At 41.2% G+C, this 26,426-nt stretch overlaps 1 protein-coding gene across 1 annotated transcript in view; it reads right to left on the bottom strand.

Annotated features, from left to right (window-relative positions):
- Positions 1 to 250: 250 nt before the first annotated feature.
- Positions 251 to 26,426, bottom strand: part of LOC117499230 (zinc finger BED domain-containing protein 1-like) — a 119,164-nt gene continuing 92,988 nt past the window's right edge. The window contains exon 2 of the mRNA XM_034151608.1: positions 251 to 461. Within this exon, the coding sequence (XP_034007499.1) occupies positions 251 to 461 (211 nt within the window). The remainder of the gene's footprint in view (positions 462 to 26,426) is intronic.

Below are 26,426 nucleotides of genomic sequence, written 5' to 3'. Positions count from 1 at the left end.
TCTTTATTATATATATTGTTGTTTTCTTTTAGCCAATATCAGTGTTAACAGAACAAAACAAGATAATAATTCGTTGATACTCTGCTGGCAGGGATTGGCAGCTTTTGCAGGGCCAACAGATCAATGTTGTCATCCTAGGGTCGCGGGATTGGTGAGTGGCAGATTGAGTTTTACAGTGAAGACAATGGCCACTGTGCCGGCTTGTCTTTGAACTGACGGCAGCTGCCCTTGAAGTGAAGTGCCTTAAGCCTCACGCCGACTTGGTGTTGGCATTCGATGTAATGTTGATTGGATCCCCACTGTGACTGCCGTCTAATAAATCAAGCGCCCCCATCTCCTCCTCCACACCCTTCCTTGCTCCCACCATGGTCCCTATGGTCAGCATCTTGAAATAAAACTGACAGTTATCATACTGCTGGCGCCATGAGGTGGAGGCTGTGAAATTTAATGTGGTCTTGAGGCTAGTCGAGAACAAAAAAAACGTCATTATCTTGTGCAGAAAAGAATTTCAGATAGCTGACATGCGGGCAACTCTATAAAGTTTAACCTGCATTTTAAATAGGTGGTGGAAAGGACAACCCCGCTTCTGTCATTCCCCCGGGGACCAATCGGTGGTCTCCTTGGTGGTTGATACAGCAATGGAGGTAAAGACGGAAGGATGGATGGAAGGGAGGGAGGGTGCGAGCATTTTGTGGAGAGTGATTGTGAGAGGACAGCGGTGGCAGAAGATGTCCTCTGCACAGTGATTAATTCCAGACCCAATGTGATTTATGGCCCCACCACGGCTGTTTTGTAGGTCACTTTGGTGCCACATCACTCAAGCTGTGCAAACAACAAGTCTGATATCAGTGTTGGTTAACCGTAAAGGAGGACACACATGCGTGGCCTCGTTGAAAATGAAAATGTTTTGCTTTGAATTTTGTATTCGCTTGTCCTTCCGTGAAATCAAGTGAATTTGATTTGATGCACTGGATATAAAGTAGGCCCAAAGAGACATACATCAAACATATTATAGACTTACATCATTCAATCTCAACCCTGTATTAACTCTGCATAAACAATGTGATTGGAGGAAACACATTTGCTGCTTGGGTAATGTTCACTAGCATATGATTTTCACAATGTAAGACAGGTGTAGAACATTGGAGTGACTCAAGTGGACCCAGATTTTGACAAAAGCAGAAAAAAACGGTTGGGATTTGTGGACGCACATGCACACGGTCACTGAAATGCATGGTTCCTTCATTAGATTGTGTTATTTTGGGAAGTACTTTCACTTCCTTCACCCTTGAGCTACCTTTTTACAATGGACACTGCACTCCAGAGGGGTCAAGGGAAGCTCAAAGTCATAACGTGATTAAATTCGTAGCCTTTCAACATAATAGCACCATAACCAGAGCAGCATCATATCTTCAAATAGCTGAATAAGTATCTTGACATTCCCTTTTTTCACTTTCACCCCGCCGGTTTCTTGTGAGGAGCGATTACAAAAGACTGATGAGGATTTGTCAGCAGAAATATGAAAATGAGGCCCAGGTTAACGACGATTATGATTTAATAACTTTCTGATGCTAACAGATACAATAGCAACCATTTAGAGAAATTGGCCCACAAGCAGCAGTTGATAGTATGAATTTGTCAAATGCTATTTAAACAGTTACACCAAGTGTGTATTACCCCTGACTCATGCGAAATTAACTTCAGCAAGGTAGGAAGGGGAAATTGTTCCTTCCATGCATATAATCTTGGAGTGACTCAATTGACTGAAATTAAAGCTAACATTAGAAACTCAAATTGAGGGGTTGCCAAGCAACATCAATCCCCAAACCATTTCTTCAATTATTCTGCTGACGTTAATCCTTTTCTACATTGTGGTAGTGGGATTATTGATGCAAATTTCAAATGAGAAAAAGAAAAAATCACCAGAAGAAATAACTTCATGTCCCAATTACTTCCCACAATCCCTTTTTCTAGTTCAGCGGGGGTTATTTTTTATGTAACAGCAGAAACCATCAGTGTCACAACAACAGATCAGTGGCATCAGGACTAGACGTTCTATATCCTGGATCAAAAGGAGACATGTCAGTTTTTACTTTCTGTTCTGACCGCTCTTTATCTCTTTATCCGTCTTCAAAGACAGGGACGGGGACGATTGATAGGTTGACGTGGTGCAGAAGCCTTGGTCCGGCTCGATGTAATTCTTGAATTGAAGCACTTTAGAGAATACCATCAGTAGACGGAAATCAATACCACGCTGGGTTGATCTTTAGAAATGTGTCAGACCTTCTCCTACCTCCATCATTTAAAAATAAAGTGTGCTCCCAAGTCTTTCAGGTTCAGACATAAAACAAACACCATGAGACAAAGAAATGTGCTAAGCTTTAGTCCATATGCAGGCCTGTGCTCTCTCCATTTAGCCCACTGATCCAGGGTTATTTATTGTTGGCAAGATTTGAAAGTACTTCATGTTGTTGAGCCATATCATCAGCATCCTCCCCTTAGTCTCTAAGATAGCTGAGAAATGGGTGTCAAAACTAATCACCAAACATTTAGACAGAGGTTTCGCTCCACTCCACCCAATGCAGTTTGGTTTTCGTGCTCACCACTCCACTGATACAGCGAACTGTGTCTTTGTGGAAAAGGTTAAATGTATGTTGGACACGAGCCCATATGTAGGTGCTGTCTTCCTTGATCTCAGGAAGGCATTTGACACAGTTAACCACCAAGTGCTCCTTACAAAGCTAACTCATTTCAATTTTTCGGCAGTTTCGATACATTGGTTTAAGTCCTACTTATCAAACAGACAACAGTGCGTTTTGGTCAACGGTGCCAAATTGCCCTACCTTGTGAACCCTGTTGGGGTTCCACAAGGTTCCATTCTTGGACCATTACTGTTTTCACTGTACATTAATGACTTGCCTAATGTATGTCCTGAGTTGAATGTGCAAATGTATGCCGATGATGTGGTCATCTTTGTACACGGGAAAAAGACTGAAATAATTACATCCTCTCTCTCAAATGCTTTGGACAAGACCATTTATATGCACAAAAACCCGTATAAAGCACTACAGGGAAGCTTCTTTAATGAAGAGCTTATCACCCGATCTAAACAATGAAGTCATGAATGCATAGTACAGCAGGACAGTCAAACCAAAATGCAGCACTGCAGCTTTTATTTGTATTTACTATATTGTAATGTTTGTTGTCATACAGACACCTGATTCCCTCCCTAAGAGACTTACTTACTTATTTTTCTTTTAAATGGGTGAAAACTGAACTTTTAAAGCTGAAGTGGAATAATCAATTCTGGCAATTACTTTACTTGAGAGATGACAATATTTCAGGGAGAAAATTAAATGTATTTTTTAACTGCCTGCACCTCCTGACCAAATGACAAAGTCAAAGGAAATAAGAAAATAGAAGGGAAAATAACCCATAATAATGCAGCACAATTTTCACAGACCACCTGCGTCTGCCAAAACTGAGGATTTTAGAAAAGGGCACTACAAAGGAGCTGATCTGTTATCTAAAAAGAAGTGCTCTCAACTCTTCTTTAGCAATGGTCAGTAAATCTGATTCAATAGAATATCTCTCCCATGAAATAAGTTAATTGATCAACTCATTCCCATCAAGGGCCATCTAAAGGTCAAGGTCAATTTGTCTAACACTTTGATTTATAACCAAATATTTGCATAACAAAAACACATTCCCACCAGTGCTAGATAGCAATTGATTGCATGACCTCACACTGAATGCAGACATTGAGCTAAGTTCTATATGCAGCACTACTGTTCCTGTACATTTGGATTTTGTTTCGTTCCAATTCATGTTGGACAAAACCTAATCCAAGGCGTATGTTTATGTGCATCTATTAGGTTTTTCTGTATGTCCCTGATGTATTTGCTTAGTAAATGGGGTCATTTAGGTCAGAACCAATGACTTGCACCCTTCAGCCACTGTATTAGCATGTCCTCCCTTCAGTCAACCATTAATAATCCACACTCATAACCACTCTGGATACAAGACTGATTTACTTTGTGATACAGGATGATTTAGGCCCTGTCCACACGGAGACGATATCAGGAGGCCGGCACGGAAACGCGGATTCGGAGCCCGAATCCGATAGCCTGTGATAACGGCTCCCAAGGTCGGTAGGTCTGAGGACGAAACGCTTGCGGCTCCTTGTGTATGATATACCTATACGATCATTTCCTGAAAACGATGACGCCATAGCCCCGCCTCTCCCCACCTCTCCTGCTCACCCCCGCGTCATTGCTGATGCGTTCCGCCAACAACAACAACAATGGCGGATCACAGGGTTGCGTTCGTGCTCCAGACGCTACTGACCATGATACAGATTTTAGTGCAAAATGTACAGCTCCTCTACCACAACCATCAGCAACATTAATAATATAATATAATAATAATAATAATAATCGTCATCGGTCTTATTCGCTGCTTTTGGTGTATTTTGTGGCGGAAGTACAGCACCACTTACAGGCCCGGCATATGTACTACAGCGTCTCCAGCGGTTCGAGCGGTCTCGTGTGGACGGACACATTTCTTGAGCCGATTCCGTGTGGACGGAAGACTTTTTTGATATCAAATTCGGTCCGTTTTCGTCTCCGTTTGGACGGGGCCTTAGTGAGGAGGACAGCGCTGAAGAAAATACATTCAGACCTGAGACCGGAAAAGCCTGAATATCCTCCTTGGCGGTCTTTTTCTTTCCCCTTTTTTAGCTGACTAGCAGATGTCTGTTTGCCCAAGCGGGAGACCGGCGTTGGAATTCAGTTGTCTTCATTAATATCATCTGCAAACCTCGATTTGATTGCATAATGTATGCCGAGTAGAAATAAGGTCAGACATGCATGGTGAGGTTTCTTCCCGCTCTGGCATTCATATACAGAGTCATAAAAGAAACAGTGCTGACACTCAGTCCACATCATTCAGATTGATATTGTTAATAGCAATGAGAGTTAAAAGTCAGAATTCTAAAGAGAGTTAAAAACGTGTGAATGTGTTAGACTCGGACACAGTTTGAGGATATAATGTCAGCGATTCAAGGATTCTTTCAGAATATCACTGAATGCAATAAAAGTTTGAACATGTTTCAGCTAGCATTAAAGAATTTCAGCTGTCTTCAGCAGTATGATAGTTTCGCTGACATCTAAGGATCAAGTGTCTCGTTTGAGGAAATATCTGACTTGACTTCACAGTGACACAGACAGAAAAAGACAGGAACAATCCTTCAAGTTCAGGGACCATTATCTCAGTCCACAATCCAATGAGAAAGCAAGAGTGTGACTTTTCTATTCATCCATATATATATGAAAAGTTGGACGGACAGCTAAGAGTTGTGATCTGACTCTGGCTTAAGTTGTAACAAGGGCATTGTTCCTGTCTTCAGTTTAATTGAACTTTTTATTCTGATTACCTGGTGAACTTATTCTAACTGTGGCCTAGGCTCCACGGGGACGAAAACGGGTTGAATCCGCATATTTCTCATGCGTATAGCCCTTTAAGCTCGACGACGCCGTAACGGAAACGTAGAAACAGACCCCGCAAACGACAACGGGTCCAAAGGTGGATAGATCTGGGAACGGAGCGCTCTGGGGGGTCCAACGGGGCCGTGGGGTCGCCTATACGGTCATCCGTTTCATAGCCCCGCCTCTCCCCACCTCTTCCCACCTCTCCGCGTACCCCGCATCATTGCTGATGTGTTTCGTTAACAACAACAATGGCGGATCGCAGGGTTGCTATCGTGCTCCAGTCGCTACTGACCATGCTACAGTTCTTTGTGCAACATCTACAGGAGCTCCTCCTTGAATTCAGATTATTTATCTTTATCTCGATATGGACATAAACGCGAGTGAAGTCTAATCTGACAGGACGGAGACACGCAGCTCCTCCCGCTGTGATGCAGCGGGAGCAAAACACACACTTCAAGTCAGATCATCACCCTTAGCTATTTTAATTACCTCTCAAACTACCTAAACTAGTTATAAATATGTTTATTTTTACTGTCGGGTCACTCATTACAGGATCAGCTGCTGCATGAGACAGACACTGACGCTGTCAGAAGAGAGGAAAAAGAGACAGGCTCCGTGTATTTTATTATTATATATCATTATATCGTCGTTATTCATTTGTTTTAAAGCTCAATAAATAACAATGAAGACCTTTGACCGGCACTTTTATAATTTTGTCCGGAAGATTTAAACTTTAACACACGTTGACCGGCGAAAAACTCTGCCCGGTTCCCTCGGCCCCCACCGTGGAGAATAAACAGAAGTGCAGCCATGACAACCATTCTTCTTCGCTGCTTTTGTGGAGGAAGTTGCTGCTTTTGTGGAGGAAGTTACAGCGCCACGTACAGGCTCGGCATATGTACTGCAGCTTTTCCAGCGGTTGGATGTAAACGGAGCCGTCTCGTGGAGCTTGACACAATCCGGTGTATATTGCGTGTGGGCGGAAGGTTTTTTGCGGTTGCGTTTGCGTTACTCCGATGTGTTTTGCCGTATGTGTTCCCGTGGAGCCGGGGCCTGTATCACTCTGGTTCCTGTTTACCATCTAGAAGCAAATTAAATATTGGTGAACACCACATTTGAATACCAATTACACAGATGGTGCATTTGACAACATGTGTTGCAGATTCATTTATCCCAAGGCATGTAATAATAAAGTGATGATCACTTGGTAAGAAGAGATTGAACTGATAAACCGATACGTTAAAGGGGCAACAACATAGAAATAATTAAGCGTTCCAATTTGGGCAACATTTACAATTGTATCTCCGAGGAAACAAAAGCATTTTGTTCAAAGATGCAATTACATTTAGTATAACTCTTGTTAATGACTTGTCCCTTGTTGTTTCAGAGGTGGAAGTAGTCTTATTTGCATGTATTTTGTTGTATATTTGAATGGTAAATAATTCGCCATAAGGATAGCCAGTGTGAGGTCAGAAACTGCATCAAAAGATAGCAGATGCTCCACTAAGCCTCGTTGCTCTTGGCTTTAGGCAGACCATATAATTGGAGTTACATTACAAGCCTGCCTTCACACTGCATACAGAAAACCAGCTTGTACACAAAAAAAACAAAAAACAATCAGCACAAAACCCCAAAAGGTTGGAGCGGCAGATATGTGCCTGGCTCTGCAGCCTGTCTGCTGTCTCTGTAATGAGCATTAGCAAACTCTTCTGCTATAAAAAGCTTTAAGGGCTGCAAATCCTTTAAGAATCGAGAAGAATCAATCATGTCGGAACTGAAACCAAACTCTTCTGAGGTTTTCAAACGGAGGAGCTGTCTTTCTTACTATATTTTGAGGCCAATTATTAAGAGATTTTGTTGGAATCTGACACATCTGTTGCCTTTGGACGTCCAGTGCTACATCAGTGTGCATTAAATGAGTCCCTCTGAAGAGCCAGACAATTAAGAACGACAGACCAGATGAGGTTTGTTTCTACATGTGAGTCTTATCTCATATAAAGGTTACTGGATCCTTTTGAGACCAGAAACCCTAAGGGTATTTGAGAGAGGTTGAAGGGGCAGTGGAGTAAAATTCAATCAGCTTGAACATCATTTGAAGATTTAAGAAGTTCTGGAAATACAGGAATAGAATTTGACCCACTTCAGCAGAGGTGCAGAGAGAAATGGATCCAAGATGGCCGAAAGAAAGTGGTGAGTTATGAGTCTGCCATCTTCACACAGACCTGGCTGCTCGTTTGCAATCCCCTAATTAAATCACAGAGGCACACTTTGGATTTTGAACTTCAGTTCCAAATGGTTTCCTAATAGGAAGCCTTCCAGCTTCACGGATCCAGGATAAGTGCAGTATTTCTCATATCACACGCACACACATTTAATGGCACAGTCCCAACACAGTGATTGGAAACTTTTGGGACCGGAAAGAATGGGGAACTATTTATCTTTTTAATATTACAGATGTCAGGAGCTGTGCTTAGATGCCTTCCAGTGTGAGTCATAACCCGGCGTTTCTCTCCTCCTTTGTTCCATCTCTGCTCATGTCAAAGTAGACAACTGCACCTGGTATGGTATTTTTTTTTCCCTTTGGCAAAGATCATCACACTTTCACAACATCCATCCAATCAGCGAGGAGACAAGAGAAGTGTGGAATTAAATGTAGGCTTCCAACAGCCTTGAGAAAGTTATTGCCTCCCAGAGAATGTGATGCCCTGAGTATTTACAACTTGCTGTTATCATTTAATAACGGTCACTAGTTCGGAGCCTACAGGATCGCAGGGAATATTATTACCTACATTTTGTGTTTGATCGTGTTGTTGCTGCTGTCATCTTGAAAATCTGAGGTCAAAAAGTTTTCAGAAGAGGACAAAAAGCTTTGACAGCATTTTCGAAACTCACTGTGTGTTAGGACATATAGAGCCTTACACTGCCTGGTTTTCTCATGCCCTTTTCAATATATTCTTTAAAAAGGCAGAATTGTGAATTTTGTCAGAATAAGGAATAAGAAACCTGACAATTCCTTTGTCTTTCAACTTGTGTAAGGTCAGAATTGGCACGCTGTCCTGATAGAAATGTCTGTGAAGTCTGCTGTTAAATCCAAAAGTAGCTTTTCTGTCCTTGTGGAAGTAACTGGATTCACCTCCGTAACAGCTAATCCTATCCGCTGGGCTGAAAGTATCATTAAAAATCCAAAATCACAAGTGGACATGGCCAGAAGCTGCACTGATTGCTTATGAAGTGCAATATTACGAACTCTTGCTAAGAAATTAAATAAAAGTATTCAAAATGTGGCACCATGCAAATGCTAGGTGAAAACTATATTTCTAAGAATCATATTCAGTCTGGATTAGGTAAAATATCTCAAGGTTTCTGGTATGCAATTTCAGAGCACACAAGAGCTGTCTGAAAGGAAAGTGAATACAGTCTATCTCCAACCGCCGAGTGAGGGATTGAGGTTATAACCTGCAGCGCCACTGCAGATGGTGGAGGTATGATGGGGGGATATTTTAGTGAACTAAGCGGTTTGATTGCAGTCTGGAGGAAAATGTAGTCTCTTCGTACTTACCTCCAGGGAAGCACAGGCCACTACATTTGCAGGATAAATAACATATTCATATTATAAAAGTATTAGGGGCCTTAAATTGAGTTTCTGTTCACATTCAGTTTGTCTAAAAGCAAGTCCTCTTCTAACTTCATCATCTGGCATGTGGCTGGTATACAGATTTAATGAGGGTGTTCAACAAGAAAAATACAACAGATTTATGTGTGTAAGTGTCTGACCCAGACAGTGAACTGCAGTCTGGAGTCACTCCCGTCTTCTCCTTGGCCCTGCTCGTGATAGCAGCAGAAGACAGTGACGGATGGAGGGTGTGACCCAGTGATGGACTTCTATTGCGGCTGACCGGGGGGTCTCCGGCTGAAGCCAAGCTGTTTTATTTCCGTCCTGGTCCTGATCAATTGACCCCGTGTTGGCCTCTCGGGTGGCAGGGAACTCAAATAGAATGTGGGCGATGCAGGATGTCGGATACTAGGTTGCAAAAAAACGTGACTCGCTGCTAACTCTGGTTCAATGACAGACATCAAAAACAGATATCACAGTTATTTACATATGTTTGTTTTTCTTGTTTTCTGAGGGGGAAAAAAGACACATCTGCTCCCAGTTTCCACTTATACTTCATAACAGCTCTGTAGTTTTTAGTAAACCAAACAGGTCTAAATAGTTCATTTGTTGGGGACTATTTTAAGCTGTGGATTAATGTGCATTTGGATCTCTAGTGAGTATTTCTGGCAGCCGGATGGCGTAAATAAACAACAGTGCCACTGCCCATGGCGCTAAATAGATGTCGCCCAGAACAACATTGTGACTAATGTGTTTTTAATAGATTTCCGTACATCCATTGAGCTCATGGCACAGAGGTCTAAGCTATACCAAGTGGTGTCACTTCAATCAATTGGGCAATAATTTCATTGTTTTTCATTGGTTTTAAGATAAACATTTAAATTCAATAAATACCACTATACTGTCATATCCTTTTATTGCAATGGGTTCCCTTAAGGCTTACATTTTAATTCAAACAGTCAAGTCAATGGGACTCCTTTGGAATATGACCGAAAATAACATGAAGTTGTCATAATAACATAGATATTTTTAATGATGTGCTCAGTTTTTGGATACCTGGTTAGCCCAAGCCATTTACTGATCCTTATTTGTGGTTGCTTTGACCTTCTGTGCAATATTTCAACTTGTTTTTTAATGTATTTGTATTCCAGAATTGAGGGTGCATATAAATAGACAAATACTAGCATAGTTAGATTAATTTAAAACATTGCACAGTGTGTGTTTGAAGGAAAGTGAACTGGGTTTGGCTCTAACAGGCATACACCCAAATCACTTTGCAATTCACGAAGCACTGCACTCACATTTCATCTACAGACAAACTGTTTGGTCTCCAAAAGGCTTTTGGAGAGATTACATATCTTTCCTTTCATAAAGATGCCATTAGTGTCTGGGGAGTAATGGGAGCCACTAATTTGATAGTCTGACCTTAAGCTATTCATCAGCTCAGAGGGAGAAGAAGAATAGATGATGCGGGAGATCACATTATAATTTGGCTACAGGATCCAATAGTCTAATGACAGCATTAACTCAAACAGCTGCAAAGAAAATGTTTTGAAATGCAGGGAACAAAAGGCTGGTATAGCGAGGCTGGGTATCGTCAGTATGATAGTCCAACATCACAGCAGGGAGCAAATATAATATTCACACAATTCCATAAACAGGGAGACGTCCTTGTCGCTGTTTCTGCTTGGCCCTCGAGCAGCTCTTAAAAGTCACTGTAAAGAATGATAATTGTTTCTCCAGAGAGTGGGGCTGAGGGTAGCACAACTGAATTGTTCTTTTTTTAAGCTGCCATAATACACCAAGGTTGTTCCCTTTTAACACAAGTCGGGAGTTTAGCAGGGGGGATAATTTTAACACTAACTGCAGGTGTTTTCAGAGAGAGGTCAGGCTGATAAAGTGGTTACAAATCTGGACATGCATCTGGGCAAATACATGAATAATTGAGGGCAGTTATCCAATTCCCCCTTGTTTAGATCCTTGGGAATGTTTTGCAGCATTACGACTGAAACAGGGCCAACATGCAAATGAGATTGATAGTGTAGCAATGGGGTGGTAGATGTGATACAATGTCAGGACTTTTGAACAAAGGCAAGGCAAGCTTGAGGGTTGAAAAAGGCCATTTGATTTTTTGAGATCATTAAGTACTGCTCTGGTGTTTTTGGCATATCTTCAACAAATGTTCAATCATACAGACTAAACTCCATATAAAGCATGGTGAATAAGCCTTGCCAGGAAAAGTTTGTCAAGGGGGCATTCACTTCACCACACCCCCGAAGTTCAACACCTTTGAAGGCTTTGAACAAATGTTTGCATGTTTATTGCTGCCTTATAGTTGAGCCTTTTAACATGGGGGTCTATGGGGATTTTCGGCAGAACTGCAGTTTCACAACACCCCCGCATTGGCTTTATTTTCCAGCAGTGGGGGTTGCTGATTGGTTGACCCTGTGTTTCTCATCCCTCACTTAAGGCGAGCTGCATGTATTGATACAAACATCTACAGAAGAAATGCTTTGGAAGATGGTCCACGCTATAAACTAGATACAGCGTACAATAAATGGGCTGTGATTTACTGAGCACACTAGTCCTTTTACATGCCTTCAGATGAGTTACATCTATGACAACAAATCCATTTAGTTTTATTGGAAGAATTCCCATGTGAGCCGACTTTCCTGACCTGTTTTTTTTTCATAAAATGTCAACATGATATATAAAAAGCATGGATCAAACCCATAACTACCACATGTAACTGATTCTACATGATTCCAGAGAAGAATGCCAGTTGTGATGTATCCTCCCACCGATAGTTCATCCAATCCACAAATCCACTGTTGATTTCTCATTTGCTGGCGTCCAATTACAGCAATAGATTAGATGTCCTTCTGCAATGTAGGGACCAGGCCAGAGCACTCTCACAGGGCTCTGAAACACTCATACGGCCGTCTATCATTACAGATAGCTTCCACCGAGGCCACCGGGGCCACCGCTCCCTGCCCACTGCCACCCCGCGTGATGAATCTGCGCCCATTCAAAGCATCATTTGAACGCTGTTGGCCATGCCTCACATTCTCTTGACCCCGTCGGGTCAGGACCGTCGTTTGCTCCGCAAGCTCTTCCCTCTTCGTTCATCTGATCTTTGGAGACCTGGAGCGGCAAGGCGGCTGATAGATGCTCCGCACGCAGGGAGTAATGTATTGTGGTCCTTGCAGGCAACAGAGATGAGCTTTAAATGATCTAGTACGCGGTGGTTTGTAATCTCGCTGATCAAATTTGCTGGGGATCCTTTCCCCCCTCTGCCATCTATATATGGAGAAGTAATGGAGTCTACCATGAGTGAACACAAGAGCTGTACTCAATCAAGAACCCCTTCGAGTCACTGCTTCGTATCTCTGAGTGCTGATCAACCAACCGACGGCAAACAGAAAGGAATAGAGAACTTGTACCCATTGCAGCCTACAAATCCTGCTCGTGTTGGTAAAATAGAGAAAAAGCTTGTTTTGGGATCTGTGTTTATTGTAAATCAATTACCATAGTGGTAATGGTATTTCATTATCGTCCATAGACCTTTTTCTATAGCAATTCCATTGGATATTTTAAAATCTTAAACAAGCACAAAGCTCTTTCCACTTTTACATGGGGCACAATCTTATTTACTTTTGTAACAAATGGTGCATTCGATAATAATAGAACAGTTGACCTTTTCCTTGCTCTCTGTGGCATTTCCAAGTCCCTGCTTCAGTATCTCCATCTACAAGTCAGCACGTGCTGATAAAATAATGCACATGCATACACTGTATGTATATTGTCAAACGTTTACCCCGCTGCTCGCCGCCAATTATTCTAATTACATACTTTGCAACAGTGCAATTTTCTGAAGAGGCTGTTATGGTGACAAGTGAGGCGCTGCATTCACAGGCATTGCTTTCTTCTCTAAAGCCTCGGAGAAAGGGGCTTGCTTTGTATGGTAAACAAGACTTCAGCGGATTACGCTGTAAAGCTTTCCTGTGGTTAGAGGTCCTCCGACGCAGGGCACGATCACCAAATACTGAAGTATTGCCGCTGACATTTTCTAAGCCTAAAGGCAAACAATGAGGAAAACAGTTAATGTCATGTACAGTACATTATGCTGATGGTTACTAAACAACTGTCAGCTAAACCAAGCGTCTGTTTGTTTCCAGTGGATATATTGCGTTTTATGGTGATTCATAAGAATAATTTGAGTACAATTTTCTACAGGCAAGCTGTTTGTTGGAGAATCATTAACGCAAAGCTTGCATGTCATTTGAATGGTTTGAGGATTTGCTCGTGTAAAGAGGATAATACAAAAAGTTTTTGCCAATAATCTTTTTACTGTCTGTTTTTAAAAGATACATGTGAAGAAAATGACTCTTTTAAAACAAAGGCTTAACATCTGCGTGCAGCCTGCGGTCGCTGCAGACAGATTGTAACAGGAGCAGAACGTGTCAATTTAGTCAAGTATTTCCTTAATCCTTAGTTGATGTGTTTATGAATAATAAACAAGACTCGAGCGGATTATGCAAAACTCCAGCGCTGTTGGAGGTCCGGAGAGCAAACTCACGTCGGACAAATCCAACAGCCCTGCCGCTGACATTTGATTAAGCCAAAATGAAAACAATATGGACATCACCGAATCAGACGTCCGCAGTTTAACTCCGGGGAGCTTGTTTATCGTCCGTCGGTTCTCATTTTTTAATCACAATCGGATTGGACTCGTCTGTGTTCCCCGTCAGACGCTATGTGACCGGCTTTAATTATGATGCCATGCAGTTTGTTTTTCATCCCTTTCACCAAGGCAGAGACAATCAGAGAAGGAAAAGAAGAAAGTTAAGAAAAAAGTATAAACCAGACGTCGTGACCGCAACAGCAACATAACAACTGTGTCTTCACAGTGTGGTTTCCTCCCTCCTGCTGAGAAGTAGGCCTCAAACAAAGGGGTGCACATACAGTTGGCTTCCTCACGGTAAAATTGTGCAGCATAATACCTAAATAGCACCACTCCTCTTCCTTTCCACACACTTTGGAGCTCTGTCACACTTATCCTGCGACCCTAAAAGCCAATCTAAGGCTTTGAAGCACTGCATGGTGCAGTCCACTCCTAATGATACGATCCAATAGTCCATTGAACAATTTTTGTTCAACTGAATGCCACTGTCCACTTCTCGCTTTGTAGTCAAGCATGGTTTTATCAGTTGTGCTTTAAGTTTCCATGGGGTTGATCTAACCCTGAAAGATGACTTTATTTGGCCGTGTTGGTTGCTTGAGTTGGAAGGCAACAGCCAGGAGAAAATTGAGCAGAAATCAATAAGTTACTTTCCATTATTCTTTTATTTGATCACAAATAAAAGAGTAGTCGCTGGACTGAATAGATATATTACGATGGTACCTTGTTTTGTAGCTGAAGAAGAATGAATGAATTCATATTAATCATTTCCCATCAAAAGAACACAGATAACCGACTCACATATGTACACATGTTGTATAATGTGTTGAGAAATAGACCATGCATTTCAATCACATGTTCTGTTGACATAACCTTGTGTTTTTCTACATATGGTAATCCACAAGACAAGCACCATAGGAAAGATCAATAGCATGATAAAGACAACTGCTTCTGGCAGTGTGTGTGTGTGGCTCAGACAGAATCACGTCCTTCACCTTGGCGGAGCATATCAGCTGAAAAACCAACACAATTTCCCATCTTTTTATGAGGTTGCCGCAAACAATTTGAGACCTCCTCAACCTGTGTGGTGTATTTTTACTGCTTACCCTTGCTGAATAAAATCACCTGCTTATATGCATCCTTGGAATTTACTCAAACTCACTCCAGGCAAATATCATACCATATTCCAGCGAGTGTTTTCTCCCGCTGCCTTAAACAATGAATTACTGTCAGGCTGCAAAATAGGACACAACTTTGTGTTTTTTTTAAGTTACTCCTGTGAGATTTAGTTTCTTTTTAGCAGTTTTCCAAAGTACACCATCCACCCCTCCCTACCGAAACACCCTGTCAACGCAGTCCTCGTCCTTTTCTTCCTCCGCCTGACAACACGAAGGTCTCTGATCTGTTATTCTTCTCTGCTGCATTCCCCCAAACGCCCTCAATCGTGATAAATAAATGTAAATCACCTCTTAGATTATTAAGTTTGATGACGGGACTCGAGCTCTAATCAATACGGGTAGTTTCATCCGTAGATAAATACCGAGCTTGATGGTGGACTCCCGGAGGGGGGGGTTAGATAAAGGCGTAAATGATTCCTTTTGAATGAATGTGATACTCTAGCATATCCAGGCCACTGGCTTTTGAAGTCAAGCATTGTTGCAAGTCAACAAAAACAAAGATATATTTCTGGGGAAAGATGCAAGTTTGGGACTGGAATATAACTGTGGCCCAAAGATGGTGAGAGAGCCTTTTCCCAGCATGCCTTGAGTGAGAATCACCAGCTGAGAAGAGTAGCTCACAAGCCTCAAACACAGTCAAGTCAAACGCAAAAACACACTTTTAACAAACCCTTTGTCACAGAGACGGAGATACACACAATAAGAACAAACACAAAGCATTTGGGGATTTGAAGGCAGAGCTTTTGGTCAGATGTGTGTGTGTGTGTGTGTGTGTGTGTGTGTGTGTGTGTGTGTGTGATTAGCTTTTCTCCAGATTGTAAACAAGTCTATATTCGTACCAGGGAAGCTCAGTGGTTTGTTTCACTCTGTTGTTGCTGCATGTAGGAGTTGACTGTAAGATTTTTCAGTTCATTAGCCAGTTCTTCCCAACAATACTTATAAAAGTTGGTATGCATAATTGCTTATATTTTAAAGGGAGACAAACATGCATCGGCTTGCAAGTATAAGCAAATACAACGTTTTAATTTTTGATTACACACAAGGCAATTTTATGTTCATGTTGCAAAAAGAGAGTGATTCATTGTTTTTGTATCTTTTTCATTTCTTATCATCAAATACCATTGCAGTATGACACACCAACATCTATTGAAAATGAGGCGGTGATTTAAAAAGCTTTGGCCTTATTGGCTCTTGGCTTCCACTGTGGTTGACTCAGATGACTTCAGTGCTCACTCAAGTAGACAGGTCTGAAAATGCAAAGAGCAGGAAGTGAAAGTTGTTGTGATTTGATCAGGCTCATCTGACTCACCTTACAGGGCGCTCCCTCAGACAAACGAGGTCACACACCGACCCGATACATCAGCGGAGAAATCACTCCAATCATATTGGACTTTTAGCGCAGACTGTTTCAATGTTTAAAACTAAATGTAACACAATCATCCAAACTTAAATGTCCATCCACTTCAATTTTTGGTGGTTTTGCTAACCAAGATGCATGAAAATACATTTGGCATCTACAATGTATTTAAACATTCCCATTGGTCATAGACAAAAATATTTAAACTAATCATTCATACTTTACATTACCACTTTGTAGTTAAATATGCTTGCAATGTTAATCACTGTTACTGTATGTAAAGCAGCTTTAAGATTAGATTAATTGTGGGACTTAAACTCATTGCTGTGTAAAGTTAAAGTAAGGATATGTTATATAAAACGGCAACATAGCCTTATGACGAAAGACCTGTCCTCAATATTTTTTTCTTTCCTGTCTGACGTTATTTGCCATTCACTGAACAAAATGTCAGAACAGTCCACCTGGAGAGCGTAAGGGCAGATGGAGAGGAGTCTCTGCTGGAACTCAAAACTCCTGACGGCATGGGAGTTCAGGAGGCTTTCAGAAAACGCCTAAAGGGAACTGAACAGAAGCACAAAACATCCACACATCAGAGCCACGGTATCCACAATGAGGTGCATTTATGTGGAAGAGGAGCGCTTGGTCAAAGGTCTGAAGGCAGCAGAGTTTATTTTGCAATGGGTTTTTATATTTCTTGATTACCAGGCACAGAGGGTCAAAAAACGAGGAGAGGGAAAGTGTGACCTGCTGTGGTCGGACTCTTAACTGCCCAAAAAAGGCTGTCTTTTGAAATATAATATACATTTTTCAGGAGAATTCATAAGACAACCATGGGATCTGAATAGTGCAGGGCATAGGGATTTTATTTTGTGCATATGGTTAAAAGACATTGAATTTAAGAGCATACGCATGTCCAAAGTCTGGTACGGACATAATTGCAGCTTAAAATCTAAAATCCAACTTGTTTGTTAATAATTTAAGATTCTGCATATTCTATTTTCTTCCCCCATTTGTCTGTTTTTGGTAGAGAAAATATTCAAACCTAATTGAAGTTATAAGCTTCCCATATGTGCTCTAGATTTGAAAACATTTTTTCTATTGTTTTTCGCTCAGTTAATAGCCTCGTTAAGATGATGGATGTAAACACCACCTGTTGTTCGTTTTAACATCCCCATTCACGCGTTGCCTAAGCCTAACTCTTTAATGAAAATGTGAATCCCCAGTCATCTGCTTTTCATAGTCATAAGTAATCTGCCCCTGAAGCCTGTCCCTATTTCTTGTTGTTTGGAATTAACCACTCTCTGATGGTGTGCTGGCAGGCGTAGTTTTTTTCTTTCTTTCCAATTACGTACAGTGGAGGGATGTCTGTAGGGGATCAGGTCAAGTTCTGTAGGTTCCTTGCCCTTAAGGGCTTGTTATGGATCTCAAACTCATCTCTGTGAGCTGTCTTAACTCCTGCGGTCGGCACAGTTTCGACCTTTCCTTCACCTTCTTTTATGGGACGTCGTGGGTGCAGAAGGGTGGTGGTGGTGGTGGGGAGGGGGGTTGTTATTCCTATTTATTTTTTCACCAGGCCCGCATTTATGTTGACAGTTAATTTAAGCGGATCAAGGTGTCCAGTTGCCTTTGTCTAAAGCAAGGGCTTAGTATGACAAATAGCGGGGCAGTAAACTCCAAAGTCTATCTTTTCAGCCGCACTGCCCACTCACTGTCTGCCAAGATTAACCTTTGCGGCTCTGGTGACACACTTTCCCTTATTTCCATAGTTGTCCTCAGAGCACTGTGAGTCCAGGATTCACAGGATCCTGACAAACACGCCCATTTCAATTTAGAGTGCGACCAAAGATTGAATAAAAAACGAAAAACCCAGAGAGAAGTAAGATAACCGCTACTATGTCAAGAGCAGTTCAGAGGTTCAATTAAGACAGCGTTATGTCCTCTCCTCTTATCTAAGTGGATGTGACCTGATTTTTCTGAAAATGTAATTGAAGTGTCAGGTACAGGCTAGAACTTGGAAACATTCATACAATAGGTTTTGTGTTTTGCTATTTTGTGCCACTCAATATGTTAGACCTTCTCCATACGCCTCCTGTTTGGCCTTCATTTCTTTTGTAAGTATATTCACTGAGAAAGAACACATTTAAAATACCAACTGTGTGAGTAGTTCCATGTGGTTGTGCACACGTTTGCCATTCACTTGCACTTAGATGTTGCTATGTTAATGAAAGGAACACCAACAAAATGTACATATGCAAATGTACTCTGAGTTACTTTCGATAGCACGTGAATGTTGATACATAAACCTATAAGACGCCCTCACTTTAAACCCGACAACCATCCACAAAAGACAACCCCCTAATCAGCAGCTCTCAGATTTGGCCTTGGATTTGATGGGAAACAAAAGTGCTGGCTCGCTCCGTGGCCTTCTCATTTCCAGAGTGTTTTAACCGTGGTGCTGGCATAATCAGTTTGCAGTCCACTCCAGCCAGGGGTAATTAGGAGGATGTAATGGGGGCTGTATTGTGCAGCTCTGAAGGCTCCATGCTGAGCTTGGAGAGGACTAACAACTGAATCAGCATCCCGCCGCCGGTATATAACGCCGTGTTATGTCTTAAGAATGGAACGCTCTGGGACAATCAGTCTGTTTGGTGTTGAAAGAAACATGGGGTTTGGGAAATCCTCACACAGCATCCTTCGATAGGGATTATTTTCTCAGCAGTGGAAGAATACATATTTGAGGTAGTTATCAATGCCTGTTGTTGAGAGGTTATATCTCCTGCATAAAGCAACAATTATTTATTTCCAAATTCAAACATTATTATAAATCCCAAAAAGTAACAAAGTCAATTATACTTGGCCCTCTGATATGGCAACACTGTCCTGGTCCTTAAAAAAATGTGGTTCAAAGTGAAGACATGGTTAAATAATGATGTATTTCTTGACAAACATATATCATTAACTAATGTCAAAGACTGTAATCTAAACATTGTTTGTCAGATATCAACAAAACACACTCACACAGGTCGGACACATTATCAGTAGCAGATGACACACAATGAAATGACAAGATGACTAAAGTCAACTCTCAAAGTAGACCGTATGCTAAAGACCCGATTGGTATTTGTGATGAATATAAAAGCAGATTTTGACAGTCTTTTAAGGGTATCTAAAGCATAACTTGAATTTCATTGTCTTCAAATGGAAGTCTTATTAGTGAAAGAACTATTTTGAAAGGCAGGAAGTTGGCCAGATGCGTTATAGTCGCAGATGCAGACGGATTATATGTTATTCAACTGGAAATCTGAATTAAAATTGTAATATTGTTAACAGTTGACTGGACTCCTGATATACATTTTTCAGCATAGTTAAAGTGAAATACAAAAGCACTTGTCCCTATAGTCACCTGCTTTGTTATTTGCATGCCATTTTGTACTGCTAATATGGGAAGTTGCCAACCACAGCATTTACATTGTGCTGCAGATGTAGCATCTGCTCCTTGTGTTTGTGACTCTCTGTGTGTGTGTGTGTGTGTGGGTGGGTGTTTGTCTTTCCCTTTCTTTGTAAAAAGCCTGCATGTGCTGCTTTAAATTAACCGATCAGCTGTCTAATCCTTCACTGAAATGGTTGCACTTCAAAGACTCTGGCTTCCAGGCAGCACACTGCATAGCGCACTGTCAGTGAGTTGCTGTGCACTGCGAGAGCTGCTTTCAGAACTTCTAGACCACCTTCAAAAAACGGTGAAACAGCAGATGCCTCATGCTGACCTCCGAATATCTGGGGCTCTCCTCAGATGGTTTGACCCCTCACATCATATTTGTGCAGAAGGCCTTTACCTCACATCCTCCTTTTGAATTCCCCAGGTTACCTTGCCTACTTTCCCCTGTGCTCCATTTGCCCCGTCACATATTCAGCAGTTTCTCCTGTCCTCTCAGAAATGACTACTTCCCCATTCACCTTTCTGCCTCAGACTCACAGGTCTGCATCTCCGCCTGAATAGTTGACAGATCAACTCGGATGTCTGCCTTTCGCTTCAAGCTAAGCTCATCCTCAGTGACAACAACATCGTGAATCCTGCCCAGAACACTAAGCATCTCGCTATGATACTGGCAGCAAAGTGTCATATGAGGACCTCACCGCAAACACAACACTTTACTGGAGATTTGTGCTCATAAAACATTGGTCAAACATAAACATTCATGCACAAGGGACAAAGAAGTGTTTGTGTGGAGAGTATTTTCTTCAGCTACGGTAATTCTACATCTACAGGTGGTCTTTAAAGCCCCCATATTTGCCCCATTATGTAAAACCTGGACATTGTCCCACTAAGCATTGGCTTTCCTCCCTGTCTACTTGAAAATAATGAAAGTCAGAGCTATTTTTTTTAGGAACAGCAGCTCCCCATTCTGCTTGCATTAGCTAGAAACTAATCTACTTAAGAAACACTCCACATTCCAAGTATTTCTTCCAAGACAAAACTAATTGAAGACCACTGCAGCGGCTCTCCATTTCCTTTAATTATTCTGCAGTTTTTCTTATTTTCCATTTGGCCCTCAAGCATGCTCGGGAGAACTGCCACATTTGTCTTTGTTTTTTTGTGGTGCAATTGTATCACCTTTCTACAGTCCAACTGCAACATATTGTAAGTGAGATTCACCTGGGATGTGCTCCAGAGCTAAACCCCCCAGGCCAAAGAATCCACTGTGTGAGCTGCTGGGTTACTAAAGAGACGGTAGAGGGGAAAGATAAACACAATATAGGACAAAAATGAAAAAAAAATTCCATCTATTGTTATAGGGAATGTGGAGGCGTTGGCTAACAAGATGGATGAGCTCCCTGCATTGACTGAGACATGGGCTAGTGGGACCCTAATGTTCACTGAGATATCTTGAGCTCTGGACTCCAGTGGGAGCTTTCCATGAGAGCAGACTGATGGTATAAGGCAGGGCATGCTATATATTTCCATCTGTCTTACCGGTTCAACTGTATTACTGACTTTTATCTGCTATTCCTGCTCATCACAATTTAACTAGAATACATATTTACGTCTAATATCAGCTCTCATATCCATCCATTAGCTGTTTTCATTATGTACAGTGTGCGTCATTGGACTAGCTATATGTCGATTTTACGGGTGAATAATGCTTAACAGATTCCCCCCTCTACAGATAACCTTTCCCATCTGTTTCCATGCATGTGCCAACTGTCAAGCAGCTGCACATTAACCTCAAAAGACTGTGTGGTATTCTACGGAGGCTGTTTAGAGCAGGACTGGCTCTACCTTGGCATCGCATTTTAGAAGTGATTCAACCCGAGAATTGTGACGAATATAGCTCCCAATTTGCTTCCATAGATATTAACAAAATAAAAGCGCAATCTTCAAAGCCAGTGATAAGTTGCCAGTTTCTTCATCCTGGAACTCACCGATAGGAATGGGGCTCCAACGAAACCCAGCCAAAACCCAACTCTTGCTCTCTGCTTTGATAGAATACGTTTCACTTAAGTCCTATATCTCGCTTTGATTATTTCCATTGGTTTCAACATGTATCAAACCACTGCTGCTCCAGCTTCAAAGTCAGACCTAGAAACCTTTGCAATTCAAAACTCATAGACAAATCGGAATGATGAAGAGACAAATCCATATATCATAGCCTCTTTTTGGATGTATCAAAAGCTAAATGTATCACACGTTTAATGAAAAGGGATTAGAGTTTTCATCTTAATCATGTCAGTCACTAAAAATAAAACTGCTTGTGACATGCATTCTTCATCCTGCTTATCCTGTATCCATCCCTGACCCCTGTTAGACAAACAGCAGTTTGACTAGCGAGCCAACAGATCAGTGGAGGAGCATTTTCAACATAGGCCTTTAGTTGATCCTACAGCGGCTTGAGAGCCTGGTAACCAATGCCAGGACTTCAGCTCTCTGTTTAATACCATCATCCAAGAGCTGCTACAAAGCAAGCCCTCCCGGCTAACTGTGCCCCTTCCCATCTGTTGCTGGATCACCAGATTCCCAACTGGTGAGACACAAGTGGAGCTTGACAAGGAAACGTTGAACACATCCTAAGCAGGGGTTGCTTGTTATTTTCAAATTGTACAGCTTCAAATAACCATGTATGGTTTACTGACAGCACAAGAGTTCAGCCAAGGTGGGACAGTCACAACTAAATGCTGTAAATACTGTCAAGACGATGGAGAAGCAAATTCACCGTTGCTTACATTCTGTAGTTTTACAATAGACACTGTAAACAGCTTTTTCAAGACTTAAAATGGAGTCCATTGGATGCATGTGTTTTTTTCTCTGGAAAAAGCACAAAAACAGAATATTTTGTTCATATAGTCACTTTTTTCCATCTGAAACGTCCAACAAGTGACTGGTCAGATTTCCATTAACACATGGAAGAACCGCGCCGCATCACATCGCCAGTCAGTCCTGTAGACAAGCAGAATTAGGAAGTCCATGACCGTGTCTCCAAGTGGGAAGTGCTTACGGACAATTATCTGCCTTCTGTGACAAATGAAATTTCCATCGGTGAGTCCAGTTGTCTGGGGACTCACTGCTGTTCAGGAATAACATATTGAACCACAAGGAGTTATTCATTGGTTTGCATCTAACTGTGGCTAAGCGATACAAAATAATTTAATTTCAGCAAATATGGAAAATCTATGGGGTCTCATTAAGTACAGATGGCACCGAAAAACAAATTAAAACCCCAGCTTCTAAACTGGTATTTACACAAAGACTACATATTTTTTTCTCAAACCAAGGATTAATCTTCCTCGCCACCAGGACATCAAAACATTCACTAATTCCTAAAAGAACAATGTAGGAATTTGTCTCTCAGTTGTGCTCATTAGATAAAGCAATCACCAAATCTGGGGATTTAGCTGTAAGCCAGAATTGATCATCTCTCAGATCTTATACATGCTGTTGCTTTCGTAAAGCTCGGTATTACTGAGTGTTAATGTAACTTCAAACTCAATGCATTGTGGGACCTTCTGTGGCTGTCATTTAAACCCATTGCCAATGTTTCATCATGTTTAAATGAACTGAAATGAACATCTTCAATCATGCGGCGAGGGAACTGCACGACCTTGAGGCCCGTGACACCCATTTAAAAAGATATATAATAAATCAAGCATATCATATAAGAACTTTTTGTATCCTTTCATTCATGATTGTGAAATACACCTTGCTTCCCAGTGTAGTAAAACGGACTGCCCTTATGCAGTCACAGTATTTCTGTGTGTTAGTAATAAATAGTGGTGACCTTTTCCTTTAGTCAATACCAAAACTAAACTAGAAAATAAAATGTGGAAGCCGAGGGAAATCTTAATGCTTCGTTTACTTATTTTTCTATCCATGTGTGTTTAGCGCGCCACACTCAGATTCTGACAGCTTTTACATATTTTCATTCCTCACACAATCCACCTCCACATTACCAATATACTCTTCAGTGAGTAATGACATGCAATGGCTCAGCATTCATTTAGCTCTTGGGTATCTTCCTCGGTTCACCCTGAGCCCTGGAAGAGACAAGCAACAGTGCAAGCCATTAGCATGAGAATGATTAATGTGGCCAGATGAACCCTGCACTGTAAATCATTCTTAAAAGTTGATGCACAGGACGCTGTGTAATTACATGATCACAAATGACCCTGACAAAATAGTCATGGGAGTGTACTGGAGATGGTATTTAATGTTGATTTATGATGTTGTGTTAAGTGTGCTCCTCTCACTGCTGAAGGATATGAGGACATTTTGGGAGGCTTATCCGGTCGAGCGAAAACATAAGCAATAGTAATGGCAAAATACAAATATTTTTCAATTAGATAAAGAACATAATCTACTGTACGTGTGGACTTTTGTTGAATGAAGCTGCTTTATTTAATATGAAAACTACATTATATAAAGATATTGCTAATTATGCACTTGCTAATTGAGGCCTTCTGTTTTTAAGTACATCATATGTTTTAATCTAATTTATGGCCATACATTACACACAATGTATCAAATAGTACCAACTGTTCTTAGATGTAAGCCTAGGGGCCAATGGCTTCCATATGTCTGATTCTCAGTACAGTGTTGGGTTTACACAGAGACCAAGTCATGCAATGTTTAATCTGTATGCAGAAGGTGTTTCAAATGATGGGCTGTATCCTCCAAACAGGAAACGCCCTCTCCTTTGTAAATCCTCAAGGCCAGGCTGACCCTATGTCTCCTTTGAAAATGACACTGTCTGCCCTGACGGAGTAAAACTAATGATGCATTCCAGACGCCTTCATCAAGCCATAATGTCAAATATGTAAAAGTTTATGAGGAATAGTGTAACGCTGTCAAGCTAGGGTGTGATATGTGATGTGAGTTTACATTAGGAATTGTACAGAATGATACTGTGCACACAATGGAAAAGTTAAATATATCCTTACCTTGAATTCTTTTCAATTCCTTTTGATTAACAACATGTCCACATTGCTACAAGCACAAGTTTATCACTCCCATTATTTACACCGCACACTGGGGTTTTCATTGGTCTGATTTAATCGATATATAAAACCAATGATCAATGACCGCCTGAGTGCAAATACCTGGTAAATGGAATGCGTCCATTTGATATTTCCCAACTTTACGAGTTGAGGGGAATTGCCTGACAGCTTCATTAATTAACTGGCCCGTGCCCCCAAAGGATTATGGGATTCTGAAAGCTACAAAAGGGATCACTGCAGTCCAAACTTGGAATGCATTTCTTGGGACAGTCTTCTTGGCATGGTATGTAGTATTTGGTCCAGAAATGCAGAAGATCATACTGCTCTGTATGGTACTATTTATTGTTACATCTGCTTCATAAATGGACACTAATTGCACATGTATGCAAAGTCACATGAGGTTACACCGCATTGTGATTAATATCTTGGCTTTTACTCACCTACAGTAACATACAGAAAGAGATCAAGGCTTGTTGAGTGACTTACAGATTGGCATAGTGACAGAAAACCTCAAAGAAATGGTGACAGAAAAATCAAAGCAACTTGAGTGACAGGCTGTGAAAGGTATTTAACAGAACTGATAGGGAACAGGTTCTCCGGGTGTGTGGATGCGTGGAGGCTCTGATAACCAGCTGGTCAACTTAATCGGTGCCTCTTATATCTGTAAGGGAAAGGGAATAAAGGAAGTTCTCTGCCTATTCTCATTCAACTGTAGATTGTGCTGAATCTTTTGGCCGAGTGACAGAGGGGAGAAAATCAGAAGCTGACTGAATAACTGCCATTGTCATATGACAAGCTTGCCTGGGTTCCTTCGCTCTGTTTTGAAGATGCAACAGAGCAACTGACTCAACAACAGTATCAAAGACAGACATTTCTGACAGCGACATGAATTCGCTGCTGCAAGCTTTTATCACAAAATTACTTCAGCGTGAGCTGATATTTAGTACTCTGTTGAGACTGGCCTTTGCAGTGCACTTAATCTGAGGGATGCTTTACTTTACTTGTACAGGTGTAAAAGCAAGTGGAAGTAATGACGGCTCCATTTGGCGGCACAGATTTATGATGCACAGTTAAATATGCAAATTAAGTCAGTAGTAAAATGAGAGCAACCAACTCCCATGCAATCTTGATAACAAAATTACCTATTAAAATACCATAAATAACCAATTCCCCTCCAGGACAAGGTCAGTATTTGAATTTGACCCATAACAGCAGATCTATACAGGTGTTGAAGTATCCAAACAAATCATCGGTTAATTCATGTGAGGTGTAAAAAATATCATTAATCTTTATTTGTGCTTGTTTTTAGCATTAAAATGGGTTCGGTGACTAGTGAACTCATGTATTATTCAAGTGCATCAGCAGCTCTGTAAAACAACACATGATGTAACTTTCCAGTAAACAAGAAGGTTATCTGCAAAGTTAAGGTTACTAAAGCTTACTTCCAAATCTTTCCGACAGATAACTTCACTCAGTTAAGCTGCATAATTTTGACCCCTATATGTGAAATATTCAAAATACAAATATAGGCATCACATAAGCCCTCCTTCAGTTTTTGCTTCAACAAGTCTGGGGGCAAACCAGAGGACATCAAAGTGTCTTTATAGTTCCACTTCTTTCA

This window comes from Trematomus bernacchii, unplaced genomic scaffold (assembly GCF_902827165.1).
Source record: "Trematomus bernacchii unplaced genomic scaffold, fTreBer1.1, whole genome shotgun sequence".
Lineage (NCBI taxonomy): Eukaryota > Metazoa > Chordata > Actinopteri > Perciformes > Nototheniidae > Trematomus > Trematomus bernacchii.
Note: the sequence above shows the minus strand (reverse complement) of the source record. Positions and strands in the feature narration are given on the sequence as shown.